We start from the raw sequence: 21,879 nt of genomic DNA on the forward strand, positions 1-21,879 counted from the left end.
GGCCTTGAACATCTCCAGGGAGGGGGCATCCACAACCTCGATGGGCAACCTGTTCCAGTGATCTGTCATAAGAAGCCATTTTCCTTACTCCTTGTGCTTGCACAAGTTAAACTCAGTTTAACTTGCTCAGTTAAACTCAGTAATTGACTAAAACATGTAATAGCAGAATATAAACATTTTCTACCGTACATAATTTGCTGATTTATATCCTGTATTCTGTGATCTGAAATAAAATGTCTCACTTTATATTAAGGAGCATTTACAAAAGGTTTGTAAAGAAGCATTTACAAAAGGTTTGTAAAGGACTAAAACACCATTAGTAAATTATTAATTAGCAACTTTAATATAGTGACAGATTACATCTATCAGAGATGTTTTCTCTTGATATAACACAGCCATACATATCACACAGCCCTGACACAATCAATATGCTTAAAAAAGTTTTTTAAAAAGTTGCAAAAGCATGTAAATGACTTTGGAATATGTGATTATGTTTTTCATCACTTGTCTGGAGATTTAAAGTAGTATTCACTTAATTTAATTTCCATTTCTACAGTGATGATACCTACGGTTGTATGAGTTGCTTTAACTCATTTGACAGGGAGAGAGAGGATGCAATTTGTCTTTTCTCTTTTAGATATATACCTCACTATGAGAAGAACCAAGTCTTAGAGCACCCTGTTGTATTAACAATAAAGAGAAATCAAATAATTTGCCAGATTCTGACACCTGATATTATGTAACTCCCATAATAGGTGCTTCAGAAGCTGTAATTATGATCCTAAGTCACTGGGCCAAGCTGTTTTTGAATCCAAGGATTAAATATCCAAATAAGTTAGAATGTGAATTACCTACACAACATTCTTTCTTCAAAAATTAAACATTCAACCTAAGCAAATCATATTGGCTCCAAATATACAGAATGTGAAGAGACCGTTATTCCAGTAAGGGAATTTATCCTGACTTAAGTGTGATGTCTAAGAAAGGTGGGATAAATCACCCTGAATAAATGTTTTAGCTGAAGCTCAGAATACTAACTTAAGCTGGATACCTAGCACTTACAGAGCTGTCACCGGAAGATTAATTCCTCTGTTCATTCAAAATATTTCACATTATCTATTACTCAGTTATTAGAGTGTGCACCTTATTTAGTGATGCACTCACCAAGTGAAAAGTGCTCTGCATATTAAAATATGAAAAATATTGCAAATTATTTTTAGGACAAACTTCTGAAAAAATGTAATATATGGAAAATTTGACTGAACTGCCATTCATAGCACCCGATTTCAATTCCTGTCAGCAGCACAGCCTTCCTGTGGTTTTCACGTAAGTCACTTAATCTATGCTTCTCATTGGTTCCCCATTTGTAAGGAGGTAGAGTGATACTTGCTGATTTCACTGTAGTGTTGAGAGGCAAAATCCATTAATAGTTATGAGGACATCAAATACTATGGTAATAAGAGGCATAGCATTACACAGAAATCACCAGTTGTCTACTGCCGCTAGAAATCAGCTTTTGAGCAAAGCATGCAAGGCATTAGAAATATGCCTTAAAAATATAGGTAAGTATATAATTGCCAGATTTACCACAGAATCACGTATTTCAATATGTAGTTGGAAAAATAAGTTTATAAAATATGATTTACTCCAAACATTTAGTGCTAAGACAGATAAAGGTACATAAACAAGGTACTTAAAAAAGATAATTTTATATATATATATAGATATATATATTTAAATTACTTATTTATTTATTTATTTATTTTCTGTGAAAACAACATTCTGCCATGGAATTTCCCCTTGGTTTGCTAATTGTCCCAGCCAACCCAAATCTATACCTTCCACTGAATAAAATTTTGAGTAGAAAAAATTCCCAGCTCTACTTCTGGTATTTTAACCACATCATAAAGATCTTTCATGCATGTTTTGCTCTAAAAGAGTTGCCAGGGCCTTTAGAAATGATTTTCATGAATGATTATAAATTATATTATGACATGGACACAGAAATTGGATAACAGTAACCATTTATTCCCTGCTCCCCACTTTGCAGATTGGGATGATATCCCTGGAGAGTTTGAATAGCACCAGGTTTTCAACCAGAGGAAATTCAATCACTTAATATTGTAAATCAGTGATAATATAATTGAAATCACTAGCCTGATAGAAGAATGAAACAGGGTCAACTATACATTTCTCTACTTTAAGGTTCACTGAGATTTAGATATTAAGACAAACCTGAAATGCACCTGGATGCACAAAACCCTTGTGAAATAAACTTTGTGAATATAGTGCTTTCTTGCTATGTTATGTAACTTGCCAGCTATGCTTTAATATGCCTTGTGCTATGTATTTTAACTCACTTTTAAAATTTCTCTTTATTTTCCTTTTTTTTTTTTTTTTTTTTTTCCCTTAAGCCTAAAAGGATCTTCTCAGTAGCAGCTTCACAGAGAACTCAGGACAAAAGTTAAACAGGTAGATATAAAGCCAAAATTTCTAGTTTCTACAAGATAATTTAATTACTTGCTTTTTTTTATCTGCGTGCAATGGTCTCAGAGGAAAGAAAATCTACTTTCTGGAGTCAAATTCTTTTTACTGCTCATATAAATCAAATAACCATCTGTGTGTTTCAAAATTAGATTGTAGGGCCTATTAGTCCATAATGTAGACTAAGCATTTTATTTATATGTATTATACACATACAAAAATAAAATAGAATTAGTTACATAATGCAATTATGTAACTTAAAGTATAAAACCCTTACCACACATTGGAATAGCAAAAGCACTTATAAAAAAGGCAGCATATAAATGACTTTAAAAATAGATTTAAAAAGATTGATTGTGATTATTGTCCATCATTCTGTGGTTCATTGGACTACCTTTAGTTTATTTTTCCTGAGCTACTGTGCTCCACTGCCTGGATAGAATGGGAAGATCAAGTTCAAAGCATCAGCTTTTTACTCCCTCGGGATCACTGAGCACCACAGAGGAGAACAGAAAGAGAATCATCTTACACAGGGCTGCAGTTTGAATGACTTTGGGAAAGTGCGTAAGACAGTCTCAAGAAAACACTTCATAAGCAACCCCTGACTAGACCAATAGAACACAGTTTACGTACAAAATAAAACTAGGACAGAGAAAGGGGAAATAAATTTCTGAAAGACTGGAGGGCACAGGATGGTAGAAAGCACAAGAGCACAAGGTGAGGAGTATGAAAATAATAATTAAGAAAAAATACTATGAAGAAAGAACATTGGAGAAGCATGTATTGGAAGTCAAACTGAACACACAAGATGCAATACGATACAGGGAAGAAAGCTGACTAAGCACATTGTATGGTTTGACACCATATTAACAAAGTAGTGAAAGTTATATTGTTTTACAGCAGGTATTTATGGAACCAGTGTGAATAGACTGAATGCTGGAAATCAACATTCGATTCCTCCAGACCCTTGTCAGCATTCCTTTGTTCCCTACAAATGGCAAACCTCAAGGCTCATAACTTATGCTTTTATAAATTGTGTAACTGAGATTCACTGAAGTAGAGAATGGCTCAAAGGAACTGCACTTCTCAGGCTGCAAGAGTCAGTGTATGCATATTCCATGAGAGTAGATCAAGTTCACCTAAGGGATATAAGAATTCTAACTTGTTACACCTGCCTGAGACCCTGAACACTGTAGTTCAAATATTTCTTCTGCATTCAATAAAAGCTTGGGTGGAAGAGAATTTTTTTTTTTTAAAAGGATTTTTTCATTGATAGGCTCTATACAGAAATAACAATGGAAATTTGGTTCCTATGCAAAATGACACTTCTGTTTGATTTTGATAAGACAAGAAAATAACAGTTTTGATCACAAGTACTTTTCTCCCTTCTATCTCCCTCATTTTTTATTTCTCTCACTACTCTAGTGCACAGGCAACCAGGAGAAAAAGAGTAAGAAAGGAATGCTCTGTCTGTGACAAGAACACAAAGAGTACAAAGTTCTTTAATCCAGAAGCAACAAAGTTGAGGAACTCACATGGATGTCAGTTACTTCAGGAAGAAGAGCGTTAGGAGACATGCAAAAAGACAAAAAAATACAAATGTCCTGTAACGTATTAAAAAAACCCAAACTCTAGTAAATATTGCAAGCAAAAAAAAAATAAAAAAATCATTGCCACACATATGTATTTCACAATCCTTATAAAATCCAAATTCATGTTATATGATTTTATGATTTCTGTTCATATTGTACTCTTTTCACACTAGATTTCCATGTCTTCTAAAGTTACATCTCATATGAAGAAGAGCACAACCCCACATCACCTTTGAAAAGCATGGGAATGTGCACCTGCTGATTTTCAAAACAGAGTACACTTTGCAAAAGCTTCCCCCAGCTCATAAGGAATGAGTGTCTCCATTCAGGCTGTCTCTGATTTCAGGGATATAAACACCCACGACATTTGTAAAGAAAAAGTGAGCAGTGCTACAAGCTGCAGTAGTAGCTGATAGAAGAGATCTGTTAAAATTGATCATTCCCCTGTCAAAATATCAAGAAACTGGCCAATACATTCTGCAAAGTTGTCAGAGCAGATGATATAGTAGAGAAATGTAGCTATACATTACTTTGCAGCTTCTTTTCCTGCCACTAGGATGCGATCGGCTTCATCTGTTCTGTGACCTGTTGGGGGCACTCAGGTATAGCAGCAGACTGCTCTCATTTGTTTTCCCTTCCAGCCTTCAGATGTAGCTGCTATTTTATTCATGAATCACAATATTCCATTTAAACAATTAAACAAGATTTTTGTATCACTTTGGGGAGAAGAGGGAAATTTCTCAGAGAGTCATTAGGGAGACTCTCTAACAGTTCACTGCAAGTCATCTTGCTATGTTTGTATATCATAGTGTTGAGGCCTGAATTAAAGTGTTCTCTGCTGTTTCTGGCACTGGCTTTTTGAATTACCAGCTGTACAGTGTATTTGGACACAGCCCATATTTACTGCATCTTTAACATGTATTTGCAAGCAGCTTGTATGATCATGACTTGTAGAATCATTTATGTTTACTTGGAGACAGCCAGCCTGACAGGGCAAATGGTTGCTGCAGGAAACTGTAACTTTCTTAGATTGTGCTCTTTCTCAATAGCTCACCAGTTAATAAATCTTTCATCCTATTCCTGAATATCTCTCAAGGTATCTATGAAATGAAGCAGTTAGACAGCAGGTTGGACTGCATCCACTATGCTAGGGGAAAGTGATGGATTACGGATAGCGACACTGAACTGCAAGAAAATGCTCAACAGAACTAAGGCCAGTTAGGTGGCTTCAGGTTTTACCCTTCATGGAACTGCACATCCAGGAAACTCTCTGTGCCTTGTGCGAGCTTATGTGCACTGGGACTGTCTGTGAAAAGGAGATCCAAAACAACTCAATCAAAGCTGCTTTCTGAACTTTTTCCTGCATCTCTTCCATTCATGTAATGTATCAGGAAACCAGCAACCAGAAAAAGAATAATGATCCAAAACATGAATAAGCCTTTTTATTTTCTCCAGTCTAGAAGAGGCTTATCTTTGGAGACGTTTCTAGGTCATAGTCTCTGGCACCTTCTCAAAGTGTCCATTACTGAATGGGGTAGCAATTTGTTGCTAAATGTATTTATGTTGCATTTTAAATCAATTACTCTGGAAGCCAGTTATATCTGGTAAATTAGATATCCACAATGCATATGATGTACCAGAGGAGATTATACTCTTCTATTTCACCATATAGACTCTTTCCATAAAATCTACAAACAATTCCCCGTTTAAAAGTTTAAATTGGAGACCTTGATATCTCCAATTAAATGTTAAAAGACAGAGTTTCTAGCAAGAATGAATTTCCTATACCACACATTTTCTTGAGGGAACAGGAGATGTGGGAGATTTACATGTCAAAGAGACTAATGAGAATGTAGACTATTTGGAAAATAATTTTATTATTATAGAACTTTTAGCAAATATTAATCAGTAACTCCTCACACTTCAAGTAAAATATAAAGTATTTATTTCTGAGCATTTTCATTCAGTGCTTATGTTTAGATAAAGAAACAGTTTATTTGGATAGACAGATGGGTAGGTAGGCACATTTCCTAGTGGACTGATCATTAAAGTGGCTCAACAACTTTACCTCTCACCGACATTAATAAAAATATATATAAACTCACTATTTGCTGGAAAAAAATATGCAGTGAAGAAATGTTAGAGATCATTGTTTTCTATTAGAAACAGATTATTGATTTTGACTGAAATTTTGTTGATAAAAGTAAGAGACTTGATGAAGCAGGCTTCTCTAAGACATTTGTCCTGGTGCTGCATGGCATTTTGATTAAGTATCTAGAGTAATGCAAAATTAATATGCCATATATTAAGAGGATTAAAATTTAGCTATCTGGCAGGTCTGAAATATAATTGTAAATAGGTAATCATCATTAGGCAGATATATTTCCAAAAAGATTCTGAAGGTATTGATTCCTGGACTTATGTCATCTAAAATTTTTATCAATGACTTGAAAGAAAACCAAGGAATACAGAACAGCAGTGAAAAAGTTTGCAATAATTTGAGAAGAGGAGTAATGAACAAGTGAATCCATGCTACAGGGCTGTCAGAGCTGTTGGTCAGGTGAGTTTAATCAAACAGCTTTTCAGCTATTTTTCTACGGAGAACCAGCATAGGGCACAATCTCACATTCTACAAATCTCTAGAAGGGAAATTATGTTCCTTATTGGGCAGCCACTACTTTAACTGGAACCAGCAAGTAGCTACACTGGAAATGCCTGTGTAAAACTAAAAAGTTCCATCATTCTGTCTGAAATATTTGTCTGTCTGTCTGGCTGCCTTTTGCTGTGGAAGCAAATTGTTGAGATCTGTTTTAGGGGTATGATAGCTCTTTCTGAGTCACATTCATACATCTGAGTGTTGGTTTTTTGCTTTTTTTTTTTTTTTTTTTTTTTTGTATGATCACTTATTGCCTTTTGATAGAAAAAAGTGAACTGAAAATATAAAATATTTGGACACTGAGAAATGGCAGTTATGCAAAGTAGGAAAGGTGCTGGTGCTGGTAGAGTAGTGGAGGGAAAAGAGACTGGCAATTTTTATCTTCCATTGCTGAAAGGTATAGTAGGATTTAATGTTTTTTAAGAGATTTGTAAACAAATAATGGATGTTTTTCTCAGCAATGTACTCCCATTTAAACAAGAATTAATCCAAGAAATTCATGTAATGTGGATTCTAAAGGAGATCAGAAAAGATTATCACAATAGTCCATTCTGCTTTTATAATCTGGCCTTAAATACATAAGCATTTTAAAAATAAATCATGTTTCGACATGTAGCAGTAACCTGCCTCTGTTATTCCTTGACTGTTGCTTGGATTTGAAAAAAAGATTTGTTGATTGATAATGCTGAAATTCTAATTAGTCTAAATAAAACAGCGTGATAATTAATTATGAATTTTCTATCTAGTATGCATGAAAACAGAAAAAAAAACTCCTTTAAAAAAGTAAATACAAAACAAAAATATGAGAGGTCATTAGAATTTTTTTTTTTTTTCTCCTGAAATTCCTTCCTCTCTTCATTTAGATGCATTTTAGGTTTTTTTTTTCTTTTTTTTTTTTTTTTTTTTTCTTAAACATTGTTTTTGCACCTACTTTTCCTTAACTATCAAAGAGCATGCTGATTTCAAACAAGAGCTACTGTGGTCATCACTAGATTCAAGACAACAAAGCTTTTATAGATACACAACATAATTGCAATATTCTTCACGCCTTTGTGGGTTCAGAGAAAATTTCAAGTAGCACAGCAATGTTCGCTACTTCACAAAGCACTTATTAAGACTGTAACGATAATCATTGTACCTGAATAACCTGTTAGTGCAGCCAGTTTAGAAGAAAGACAAATCTTCACAGGTCTGATCCATTTTGTAATGGATCTTTCTAGCTGTGTATTTTTACACTCCTAATGCTTGCTAACAAAAGTTTTTCATCCAATCAAGTGTAGTCACTACAAATAAGAGCAATTTCATTATGAAAATCAGTAAAAATACCTCAAATATTCTGAGTGGCAAAAATATAGTATTTGCTTGATTAGCAAAACTTTATTCATTAAAATTCTCCACTCTCTTCAAGACTTTTCTTATCATTGGCAAAAAATAATTTTCTTTTAAGGTTCCTCATGGTTTACATAACATCTCACTTCTGACAGTCATGTATAACATCATCTAGTTCAATACTGAAAAGATGTAAAGGTAGGAGAGTGGAATAAAGAAAGAAAGACTACATTGGTAAATCTTCAGTCTGACATCTCCTAACATCAGATTTGCAGTCTTAACTCTTTAAGACTTCATCTTGATGTCTACCACTTCTGCTTCTAAAAAGCAAACAGAAAAAAACCCCCAACAAACCCACAACAGAAAGTTCATCAACTAAATTCTATTGCTCTGTCACTGGTTGCTACCAAGGCTGGGATGTACTACTCAGACCACTACCAGTGGAATTATCTATCTGTGTCTGACTTGAGACCTCTCCCTCCTACTCACAGTCTTTTCATTTAGCTGTTTCCTACTTTGCGTTCATATCTCTATCTTTCCTCCTAGCCCACTTATTTTCACCACTTGACAGCTCATTACATATAGATTTATATACTTCCTTTACTTACTAGTCTCTTCCAGCAAGTTTCTGTACTTGGTCCCTTCCAGTTCTTGGTCCCAGTTCCTTGTCAGATCCTAATCCCTGCCACTCTTGTCTAGCCAGCTCCGCATCCCTCCAGTAACCTCAAGCTTCATCTTGCCCTGCTCTCCATTTTTCTGTTGGTTCTCAGCAGTCTCTCAGCCCCATCAATCCCAGTCTTTATTTCTTCTATTTCTTCTTTCTGAACTTTCAGTCTCACTAGACTCTTGTCTCTCTTCTGGCCTACCCTGTTTTCTGTCTTTTTTTCCATTTTTGTCAGACAAATCCTGGGTCACTGCTCTTTCTGCTTTCTTCTTGCTAAGAAGAAACTTAGTCCCTGAGGACTTACATGCTTGATTTTCTATAACATCTGAAGTGAGGGACTGGTGGAAGAAAATTGAAAGTCTGGAAAATGTACCAGCAGTCCTAACTGTAAGAAAAATATGCCTGTAGGATAGTGAAAAGGAAAGGTGAAAGAACAGGGTGTTCTAGTCAATATAATCTGATCTAACAGCTAAGTTATCAGACTTTGAATTAACATTTCAGGACATGTTCCTGCCTTTGTCATAGACCTCATATAACCTCCTGTAAGACTCTTGGGGCTATGTTCCTTAACGGAAGCAGACGTTCTGAGGTACAACACACCAATGCTGAGCTTTCAGGCAACTGGTCCCTAAGTACATATAGCAACTCTATGGTAGGCAGTTGGGCTTCATAATAGTACAGTAGGAAAGATACTTGAGACACTGACAACTTGAATTTCAGAAGCACTGAGTTATCTGACAATTTAACTTGCCTCTCAATGTTTAAGGCTATTTTCTCAATATCTCCATACATCGATTTCATTGCTAACAAAACATTAACTGTGACCATCTTGTGACTGTGGTAAAGCAAACCTCCCATGCTTTTGTAAGGTCTCTGTATAGAAACAGCTTTGTCAGTGTAAAATGCAGCTATAATTATGAATAAGAAACATTCTTCTAAAAGACTCCGTAGGCTAAAAATAAGAGATGGATAATACAAAACAGTTGTAAATCTCAGTCCCTTAGTCAGATTGTTTGTCTATCTGCTGTTTTAGAGAGCCTGTTTACTGCTGAAGTCTAAAGCTGAAAAGCTGTGGCATATAGCAGATGTACCAATTAATAACCTGTCAAGGCTGATGGATAGAATTAAAAAAAAAAATTGCACATATATCTTCTGTGTGCATTTTCCCCCATATTTCAGGTCACTGGGGGTCAGGAGACACACTCTGCTTCTCTGGAAAGAGGCAAAACTGTCTCATTAGTGTCTATCTTTCATGACATTAAGATGTTAACTTTGAGATTCTTACTCACCTGTTCTTCTCCCAGAATCCTGAAGTGATGAACCTCTTTAATCAAGGAGCCTGGACAGCCAGCTGTCAGAAAGAAACAAATACAGCCACTTAAGAACTTCCTGCCAGTGCAGTTTCAGCAATAAGATACATACACACAGGATAGAATATACAGATTATGTTGGATTTAGAAGATTAGAAAGATAAGCCATGGTTCTGTGGGCAACAGAATGCTGAAAACTGTCTATTGAATAATCCCTCCACATTTCAGAGCATGCTACCAAGAAGATGTAGAAAGGTTATATTCTGTATATTTTAGCCCTTTCCCCAAAGGACAAGAAACAAAAAGCAAGATGAAAAGGGCAGCACCATCTGCCAGATACTACCAGCCTCTTAGTGTAACCCAAGAGGTTGGTTAAAAGCAGCTCTTACATCTGAACCTTGGAGCTGCGCAAAGCTGCATTCTGATTCATGTACCATGTTTGGACTCAGCTCTGAGTGTTATAAAGGCTTTCCATGATTCCCTGAAGGATAGTCTCTGCAGGTGCCACAGATCACTTCAGTTTTGGCTGTTCCAGACACGAACGCATATATGTACCTGTCACCCACAAGTGTGATACGCAAATCAACTACACAGGCAGGAAAGAGATTTGCCAGAATTCTGTAATCAGTTTAAACATTTTTTACATCTGTATCAGCCAGTAAGAAACAATACATCTTGCTACACAACATGCACCTTACTGATCTGTTCAGACTGTCATTACCTGCCTGGTGATGAAACTCAAGCATGCTTAACACTCTTGTGCATTACTAGTTTGGTAAGGGATAAAAATGCAGACTGTGAAAGCAATCTGGGCTTTATTCTGCTTACTATAAATTGAAGCATCTGCTTGTGAACAGAGAAAATTCCTTAAAAGGAATTAAAAGCAGAATATGGGAGGAACTAAAATTTTTATCAACCTGTTTTTCTGCTGATGCAAGTGCGAACAGCTACCTCTCACACTTAATGACTGCTATTAAAAAGATGTAAATGAATTTGGAGACAGTTGTCAGGAAATCTCCATCAGCACCATGGCTTCACTCAAAGGCAATGAGGCATGGCCTTCACTCACAACTCCTGCTGGCATGGCTGTGCTAGGAATACAAAGGGTATTGCCTTTATACTTGCAAGTGCATAACTAAAAAAAGCAAAAACCCTATTTTGGACACATTTGTAACAGTATGAGTATTTCAGTGGTTTAACTTCTACATAGGGAGTTGATTTAAATGATATTCTAAACACTTCTTGCTGGAAATGGTTCTACTTTCATTCAGAGAAGGTACATATGGAAAATGCAACATCAACATAACTCCATCACTGAACCCTTTAAAAGGCAGTCAAGAGTTAAGCATATCGTAAGAATTTTCTGTTACTTGCTTATCTCTCACTAAATATTACTTTCTTCCCATTTAATGAAACCCAAGATATCCTTATCCTTTCCACCCATCTCCATCCCCTCACAGAAGGATATGCATATATTTGAATGTGCAAGTTTAGCTCAGAGTGATTTGTCATTAGTAGGTTTTTATTCTCATTTTCTATGACCACAGTCCCTGTGTGGTCAGACAAAAAAATCACTGCCTAAAATAAAGTTCCTCTTTCTCACTCTCAAGATCCTACGTAATTATTGCTTTTTTTTTTTCATATATATTTTTTTCTGAAAACATCTGCATTGATTGTACACTTCTATAGGAATTTCTAACTGTTGCAGACAACTGATTTTATATAATGCCGCATGATAACCTTTCTCAGATGATAACTTTGTTCCAACAGCTGAACTGCTTTACAGTTGTCTCTGCTTCTTTCAGCCTTCTCAGATTCTTCTACAAATGTTCTTCCACTCTTATCCTTCCCAATTTGTAATCCCACCCTTAAGATGGGAAAGTTCCCCTTTTCTTGCCTAGCAAAGATTTTTTCTCTACTCCTTGAAATCATATTTCACAAATGCCTGCTTCTCCAAGAAGTCCATTCCATTTTGCTCTCTTCATGCATGATTTATATAGTTGCCTACAGATGAACTGTTTACCTGTATCCTCTTTTTCTCCATTTATCTCTCTTATAAACACTTGGAACTAAGGACATTTACAAAAAAATTGTTAAATGTATATGAGCATCTATACATATGTTTATTATTGTTACTGGTTGGCTACTGGCACATTCTCTTCCCAACAGAATACTTTCCATAGCCTAATTTTCAGATTTGTCCAATCCAGTTTCCAATCTTTTCTTAGTCCAGACTTCTACTGGATCTTACAAGATGATTACATAAGTCACTAGCAAAGAAGGGAAATGACTTAAAAATCATGTCACAGTTGGCAAGATGGACTTCAGCAGCAATCAGTTCAGAAATGCAAAATGTGTGTGATACTGAATTATACTGAAATACATTAAAAGTTTGCTGTCTTTTTAGAAACTCACATTGCAGAAGTAATTGGAAGAAAAAACAATTTGAGGAAAAAATGGAAATAATGAAGACGCATGGAAAATAATAGAAGAAATAAGATAAAAACATCTTTCCTTTTGGATATTTCTGGATATATTTCTGATATTTCCTATTTCTTGCCTAGGTGGCCCAGAAGGCAAATGGCATCCTGGTTTGTACCAGAAATAGTGTTGCTAGCAGGAGTGGGGAAGCAATTGTCCCTCTGTACTCGGCACTGGTGAGGCCATACCTCGAGTACTGTGTTCAATTTTGGCTTCCACCCTGCAAGACGTCAAGGTCCTGAAGCATGTTCAGAGAAGGGCAGCGAAGCTGGTGAGGGGTCTGGAGCACAGGTCTTATAAGGAGTGGCTGAGGGAACTGGGATTGTTCAGTCTGGAGAAAAAAAAGGCACAGGGGAGACCTTACTGATCTCTATAACTACCTGAAGTGAGTTTGTGGTGAGCTGGGGGTCAGCCTCTTCTCTCGTGTAACTAGTGAAAGGAGTAGATGGAATGGCCCCAAGTTGTGCCAGGAGAAGTTCAGGCTTGACATTAGGAAATACATGGAAACACTAATTTTCTGAAAGAGTGGTCAGACACTGGAATGGGCTGCCCAGAGAGGTGGTAGAGTCACTGACTCTGGAGGAGTTCAAGAACACTGTGTTGAGGGACATGGTTTATTAAGAACTATTGGTGATAGGCAGATGGTTGGACTGGGTAATCTTTTCTTTTCCAATCTTGGTGATTCTACTTAAGCTTTTCTCTGTTCTGTAGGCAGACCTTTGTAAAATAACCCATTTTCATCAAAGATCTGGGAGATTTGAAGAAGTCTTGAGTTATGTTAAGTTCCTGCACTAGAGAGAAAGGCTACAGGAAAATAACCATTCCATAAATTAAAAGAGTTTAAAAAATATCTATTTTAATGAAGACCATTAGGAAATACTTTTCATCACACCCACAGAAACAACCATACCTTTGTTGATTTTTACATGTAGATGCAAACATACATGGGAACTTCAAAATTATTACAAGTTAAGCATCGTACGCACTGGACTCACTGGCAAATTGCATTTGAAGGCTTACAAGAAAAATGCATTTTCTCTTTCTGATTTGTAACCTGTACTTGCTATGTGAAATAAACAATCTGTACTTCAAAGGTTTCTGCTGTTTTGTACAGGATGCTTTGAGTATTAAATTATATGTCTTCCATAGGATAGAAACCCTTACATTCAATATTCTAAACAATTAGTCAAAAACTTTCATTTCCCTTCTCCCAATTATTACTTGAAAAACACACAGATATACAGGAAATCTCTACACATACAAGCAAAAATATAGACAAAAACAGAAAGAAGAAAATACAGAAAAAAACCAGCAACAATTAAACACGAGCGTTAAAAGCAAATGATCCACAGGCATGAACAATTGCCTTTAATCAGAAGCCAAAACTCAGGATTGAGGACATCTGCTGACTGATAAAATGACAGCTAAAGGGCTTATTAATTCCCTCTTTCAAGTGACATTCAAGCCTCTATGTTTCATATGTTCTTGGCTACAAGGGCTGTTACAGGCTTTTGCCTGCTACAGAGGCAGAACAAGATACAAGAAATATAATACTGATGCAGATCTTTAGGTTTTATTTATAACCACTTTTTCCTGTGACATAACTGACCTCAAAGGGATAAGGCTCATTATGTTAATGTTATGGTTTAAGGATGAGCCTGAATCTAAGCAGGAAACTAAGTCACAAAAGTGATACCCAGTTCAAAGCCCTAGTAGCTTTATAAACCCATTGCAAGCAACTTCTTTCCTTTTATTTAAGCTTTTATTCATAGCTTAAAGATTATTATTTTTTCTAAGTGTTCTATCAGATACCAGATTATTTGTTTTAACCATTTTATTGTTGCTTGAATCCCACACTGCATTATTATTTCACTCCAAATGGTGCTTACAACTGTACATTTACAATTCACATTGTGGTATTCTCTTCATAAGGACACAAAGACATTTTTAATCCATTCCTATAAGGGAATGTACATTTGTGAGAAAAGTAAAACCAAAAAAAAAAAAAAAAGCAGAATTTAAGAAGGCCAGTTTAATGTCTCCTAACAGCACAAATCCCTTGATTTGAACAGCTCTGAACATACATTTTCAAACTGTAATTAAACTGTGATTCCAACTATCACCAATTTAATTACCCAACTCTTCACATATAAATATATATTTTCTCTCAGAACTAGCTTCTGGCTTTGTTTTTACTTAAAATTGTCACTTTGTATGGTTTATATTCTCCGTCGAGAAGGCAAAGGAAAACTTAAATCAGTGTTCTTTACAGAGAGAATGGTAAGGTGCTGGAACAGGCTGCCCAGAGAGGCTGTGGATGCTCTGTCCCTGGAGGTGTTCAAACCAGGTTGGATGAGGCCCTGGGCAACCTGGTCTAATATCAGATCTGGAGGTTGGTAGCCCTGATTGTGGCAGTCGGGTTGGAACTTGATGATCCTTAGGGTCCCTTCCAACCCAAGCCATTCTATGATTCTGTGATATACTAGCAATATAAAAACAATAAAATGACAGCAGTTTCAAATACAGTTGGGAGAGCCAACGTATGCACCAGTGGCACAGGATACCACCAGCCTTGCTTGTGCCACCCACCCCCAGGCCCAGGTCCCCATGTCAGCCCAGGGCCACCAGCTCCAATCCCCCCATGAGGCCACAGCAGAGCAATGCTCCAGTTCCGCAAGAGACCAGGTCTTGGCCTCAGGGGGGTGCCTAGTGCCCTGCCCCTATTAGGATGGGGGTAGGGGATGAGCTGCTGGCCCTGCTCTGATGGACTGCTGGACAGCTTCAGCACTTCACTGGCCTTTGAAGCAAGAGATTCTAAACTATAAACTCCCAAGAAAAGAAACAGGTGATCTTCATAAAACTGAAGAGAATGTTGGTGATAAATGTACTACTTTTCATCTCTAGGGGTGAACATTCTCCTCAGAACCAATGTCTTCAGTATCTGTTGATCACAGGCAGATACACTCCTCTTTTACAACTGCACCCTACGTCTTAACCTCAATCATAGATCTGTAGTGCTATTTCCCTCTTTGCTTGTGAAGTTTCATCTTTCCTGAAACCATACAGTTGGGTGAGATTCAATTCTTGGAATTTAAACATCTAAATATTAGTTATCTAAGGTCCATTTATTCATTGCGCACTTCCTTTATACTCAATAAAAGGAAGCATATGCTTTCAAAGGGTAACTCTCTGTATGAGATAGATACAAAGGAGATGACCATTTCCCCCCATTGATTGTGGAATCTTAAGATGATTAGATTTCATACAACTAACTTTTGGATTTCTATGGTCGGATGGGTTGGTTCTGCACAACAGTCCCTAACCAAATAATTTCTGCACATGCACTGGGCATGTAAGTTTTCCACAATAGTTAGCTCCCTGCACTAAGCTGAGCACTTGTATTATGAACACAGCATAACTCAATTTTTCCTATTTAAATTTTATGTCTGTGCCAAAAGTTGTTAATTCTGAAAAGTGCATAGCCTTTTTTTCAGTTCTGAATGTAACTGTGTAAGCACATCTATCAGTGTCCTTCAAAGGATGTCTTTCCACAGCACTAATTGCTAAACCAAGCTTGCAACTGAAAAATGCTTCAAATACATGAGAATAACCATGTGCTTAGAAAATTAAAGGATGTGTGCCTTTTTTTTTTTTCTGGTTGCACTGAATCATATTTGATGATCACAAATAAGAACAATATTTCACATTCAAAAAAGTATACATTGTAAATATTCAGCAAAACAGCACTTGAAGGGCACTGCTTGCACCATAGTAGTGATGAGTCCTGTAGTTGACTATGTGTGTAGGAAAGTAGCAAAGGAAGTATGCAGCTCTGAGGTGCCTGTTACAAAGGGTCCCTTTCCAGGGCACAGCCAGCTCCTATGTGAGCTCGCAAACAAACTTCAACTGCTAGGCACAGTACAGCACAGCCAGTTCTGCTCAATAAGAGGGCAGCAGAACAACAAAAAGAGCCCAGCTCCCCATTTTGTGTGATAGTAACAGGAATGGTAACTGAGTAACACAAAGAGGGAGTCAGAGGAGACTTAAACTCAGAACAAGACTTAGCAGGTTTGAAATCCCACAATTAGCACGCATTTGTTTGATCTGTCATTTTCTCAGTTTCTTCCAACCTGTTCAACTAATTGGAATATTGGTGTAAAAAATAAGCCTTTATACTGTCAGAGTCTGTTCCAGAGAAAAGCAATCCCATGCTGGTGACAGTACTGTCACTCTCATGGGAACAGACAACAATTTCAAAGCAAGATGTCTGTTCACTGCATTTTTATTAATTAAATGTTTGGACGTTGCAGGTGACCTTTTCTCATCTTTGAAGTTATGTGAACATGAAGAAACACAAAGCTGAAGAGATTGTCTGGAATGCACAATTTTTTTTTACTGAAAATTGTGCAGAATATCAACTACGTAGTTTACGGAACATAAGTACATAAGCCATATGTTTGGAATATTGTTTGTACTTATGTACTGTGAAAAGTATGGAAATGTCTTCCCATTGATTCTTCAAATTTGTACCATTATTATCAAATTTTTTCCAAATTTTCTTTACAATCTTAATGAACAATATCTTTGTAAATAGTAAGTTACTGACTTTATTTCTCTTTGAAGTGTTACCCAGATAATTTTTGAATGTAACCAAGCTTAAAGCTTCATTACTTTCTAGACTTACACTGTTTACTTGTACCATGTTTTGTATAAGAAAGGTTTAATTTTTAAAGAAATAAAAATGACAGAACCGTTCTGTGAATAATTTTGCATGTCAAGGCCCAAGCCTTAAAAATGCAGATCTTAAAATGCACAAATTTCATGTGGGCACACAATCTGTAAGACGAATTGGTGCTAACCACCATTAATGGTAAAATGGCAAGTCTGACTCAGAACTCTCTCATGAAATCAGCTCGCAAACACTAGGTTTACTTACTGATTTCATTTATTAATAAAATATCTTATTTGTTTACTTTCCGAATTCTCAGTGGTGATTATGTGTTTGAGTAAACTAAATTCTCAGACCCGTTAACTCACATTTCTTCCAATATCTATTTTGATGGTCTATTATGATTGAGAGAGTTTCAGGCAGAATATTTCACCAAGAAAGAAAAGGAAATTATGTTTAGTTCAATGGATGCATGGGTTGTTTCCTACTTATCTATAGGTAACAGAACTTTTCTCAGGAATCTGCTTTAGCTATAGATATGTGTCAAAGAGACCTGGTGATCTTTAAGGTCTTTTACAACCTGAGCAATTCTATGATTCTTGCAAGCATTTTGCCTGTTGGGCATACTAGAACACCTGATTATTATTTTTTTGTTTGTTTTATTTTTGTAAATATGGTACTGACTACAGACTTTAATCTGGAGACAACCTTTTGGTACCTACATATCTGATACTATCCACCAGTTGGTGTAGGAAATAACATATTCAGTAAAATTGGAAACTAAAAAGTCACATTGGGTTCTTTGATTGTACAAGTCATTTGACAACATCTGTTACCAGACGATATTTTTCCAGATAAGCAGAAAGTAAAGTAAAAGAAATGTGAACCTGAAATGAATTAGTGCTTAAATAATAAAGATTCTTAATGGAAAAAAAAAAAAAAAAAAAGATATAAAAGGAGACATTTTCAGAAGTAATGAGTATGGACTTTGGTCCTTCCAAAGTCAACAGGTATGATTTTAGTCTGCAAAGCTCAGCTCTGCCACTTTTTGATGTTAAAACAGAGGGCAAAACAATTAAAAAAATGAAATTCTGGCATCTGGCTTACATCTCCACAGGTCAACATGGTTCAGGTCTTTCCTATAGCTCTTCTGAAGTCTCTAGATACAGAGTTCTTCAGTTCAAGCAAACTAGCTTAGGTACAAATAAGTAAATATTGCTTGCATGTGTTCACTCTACCAAAAAGATGGGTTTATATATGAAATGTAATATTTTGTTTAAAAGACTGTATGCCAATAAAGGCACAATAAAGATCAAGTGCCCTTTTTGCATAGCATAATCTACAATAAGAAGTCTGCTTGCTTCTTTATGTAGGTGCTGTTAAAATTCAGAATTAAATAGCTTTTTGCCCTTATTAATAGGTCTGCCAAACAGTATTATCATTTTCTTTTGTCTTGACAGACTTCCAATAGCTGAATTCAGCAAAAACAAACAAACAAACAAACAAACAAAAAAGCAGCCTATACATTATTTTGCCACCAAAAAGGCTACTAAAGCTAATATTAGGAAAAGTTTCATAAAAGATTGATTTCCAGGTCAGAATTTCTGACAGTTACCAGAGATTTTAGTTTCCCAGCTGAACATGTTTGTTTTATCTGTGTCTTAACTTCAAAATCCTCTAGCGACACAAAAAGTATTTTTGCTCTTTTGAAGCACTAGTGCAAAAAATCTGCAAAAGGACTGCAACAGAGATGGGACAGGATCACATAAATTTGACTACTGGTGGAAAATAGAGCATCTCAGATGCTTTAGAGAAAAATCTGTTGGCCTGGCTGTCTCACATTGCACACAGCTCTGGCCTTCATTGTGAATCTACTGGTTTTTAATGACGCTTTAAAGCCAAATGATCCAAAGTAATGAACCATGTTAGCAATTTCCTCCTAGAGTCTTTCCTTAAATCTTTACAACAGAAAATATCAGTAGAAATACTGACCTGCCATTTCAGTTTAGAACTTGTTTACTTGCTTGCTTTTTGCATAAGATGATACATGAAGAAGCCATGCTTGCTCATAACAGCATTCCAAACCTGAATTGTAAAGAGCTGCACAATGCCAGCATGCCAGCACTGTTATTTTTGCCAGTTTTCTATATGCTGCACCACTATAAGATGAACCGTTAAAAGAATCTGTCTCAGGAAGGGGATTTTCTAAAATGAAATTCAGTGTTGCCCAATAGTCAAAGACTTCATGGCAACCATGCCATAGTGCAAACTTATTTGACTAATAGTCTACCATCTGGTTGTTTAATAATCCAATTTAAATTATAGGTATAAATTCACCCATGCAGTTGTCAGTGAAGACAGTGAATACTGAACTACTGCAACAAAATGAAATCCATGCTATACTGTCTACCAGTAATGAGAACTGAACAAGGACATTTACTGCTCAAATGCAGCAGCTTGAAGAGCAGAAATAAGGAGACTTCCTTCTTTCAGCACAAATACTGACATGTCAAATTTAAGTAGCTTTTACAGAAATATAATTTCTTTTTTTAAAGCTCCTTAATTAGCAAAAGTTAATCCTACAATTACTATAACATCAAAGAGTCAGAAAATCACCAAGTCTGAGACTTCTAAGACAACCCTGGTGGTATTTTTTTCAGTTGAGATACAGCAGACTTGCTCTAAACTTCCTCTGAAAGGCATATTACCTTCTGCCATGTGAAACTTGGTCATGGAAATCTTATTGCAGGGATCTGGGCTGAAAGGAAGTCTTCACTCTCAGTATAGTACGTTCTTTGAATTGAGCTCAATCAGCTCAATTCATGAAAGGCTTTCTCATCTTTTATTCAAAAAGTAGTTTAAATCTCCAAAGCAAACTCTGTTCTCTCAAATTCCCACCTTCATACTAGCACTGGCCTTTGATGATGATCAGTCCTTTTGAGAAGGCAAGTGAGAGGTCAGGAGCTTTCAGCATGTGTTAGAGACTACATAAGAGGAGATTGTCTTCTCAGGGAAAACCCAACTTTTCCTGATTAAAAGTCAACACGAGGCAAGAAAAACCCTAAACCCACAACCTGTAGAAGAATTTCATTTATCAGCTACTGATGGGCAAGTTCTGAAGAGACTTACTTCTGAATGCTAGAATTAAAAAGGTGCAATGTAGAAATCACCAGAAGATTTCTACGTTGAAATTAAACCAAAGTTCACACTGGCATTTTGCAGATGACAGCTTGAAATTGAAGTATATTGTAAAGCCCTAGTGCTGAGAATCAAATTTAGATAATATTTTTTCTTTTCTCCCTTAAAACTTGAATTAAGAAAACTCTTTTCCTCTAATTTTGATATTCAGAAATAGAACAGCATCAGCAATTCACACTGCAGTACATTTCTCTCTCACTCTAGTAATACCAAGTGAGTTACTATGCAGGCTATGTAATGCAGAATACCCATTGTACAATCAAAAAAGATGTGTTCAGATGCCAGAAAACAAACACACTCCTTAATTGCAAAATAGTGCTAAATTATACTAAAATGCATTTTTTTAAAGGTCATTTTTCATCCACAGTAAAGGAAAATCAATATGCCAAGTATAAAATATATCTGAAAAAAATAAAAAGATGTACACGTGCAGGTCTCATTCTCTTACTCCTATACATGCATAAGCATGCAGAAAATTACTACCGGAGAAAAGAGAATAGCAAACAATATTCAGTGACCCATAAACAATGCTTTTTCTTGCTACTTCTGGAATCCTTTTTTTTTTTTTTCTCCAGGGATATGATATCATTCTGTACAAAAAGTACATTAAAAATACTATACCTTTGGTCTGTGCAACATTTGTAAGACTGTTTCACTGAGAGCTTAGAGAATTATTTAAATTGCTACATAAATGACTCAGACTACATGGCAAGCCTAGGCTACTCTAAAAATAAATGTTCATGGACAATAAATCCATCCAACCAAAAAATAATTTAAAAACAGCCACGGAATATATTATGTCTCACAGAATAGAACAGACATCTCTGGACGAATGGCTAGGATTTTCTCTCTTTCATTGTGTTTTCATGACAGAAAATCATTTCAAAAATATTTAAGAATGAGCTAATTGCCAAAGAGTAACCTGCAGTCTAGTAATGGAATTGAAATTTTAATTGCTACCTAATTCTAATATTTTTCTTTCTCCCTTGCACTAGCAATATATGCATGCACTATCGTTCTCTGTGATGGAACATGGCAAAGTTCCACTTCTGAAATGAGGACAGTTTTGCATTTACCTTAATCAGATCAAATTAGGGCAGGTGGTAACCCTGCAGGCAACATAATTATGAAAAATGCCTGTGTTCAAGACAAACTGTCCTTCTAGTCTTGAGGCCTAATAGGACATCATAGTACAATCTTTTAACATTTTGCTGGCAGGCAGGTGTATACAGCTCTCATTTTATCTCTGCAGATACAGAAAAATCCATGCACTTTTCAATATTTACTCTAAGAGGAAAAGTGATCCTGTGAGTGCAAAAGCTGATGTGGGATACAATCTAAAGTTAAATACAGAAAAAAAGTCATTCTCTAGTCAGGTCTAATTCCAATAACATTTTGTGAGACAGGCTAATCCTGCATTACAAACAGTCATTCGTGTTTCTGCTATAAAAAACCTGACAGGCAGGCATAAATACAGGAGTTCATGCTGTCTGCTC

The 21,879-nt window shown here is 36.1% G+C and overlaps 1 protein-coding gene across 2 annotated transcripts in view; it reads right to left on the bottom strand.

Annotated features, from left to right (window-relative positions):
* The window catches only part of PRKN (parkin RBR E3 ubiquitin protein ligase), a 678,674-nt gene that overhangs the window by 113,774 nt on the left and 543,021 nt on the right, over positions 1-21,879 (bottom strand). For both annotated transcript variants that reach the window (XM_052683810.1, XM_052683801.1), the window contains exon 8: positions 10,015-10,076. In XM_052683810.1, coding sequence (XP_052539770.1) covers positions 10,015-10,076 — 62 coding nt within the window. The remainder of the gene's footprint in view (positions 1-10,014; positions 10,077-21,879) is intronic.

The sequence above is a fragment of the Tympanuchus pallidicinctus genome, unplaced genomic scaffold (assembly GCF_026119805.1).
Source record: "Tympanuchus pallidicinctus isolate F22 unplaced genomic scaffold, pur_lepc_1.0 scaffold1, whole genome shotgun sequence".
Classification (NCBI taxonomy): domain Eukaryota; kingdom Metazoa; phylum Chordata; class Aves; order Galliformes; family Phasianidae; genus Tympanuchus; species Tympanuchus pallidicinctus.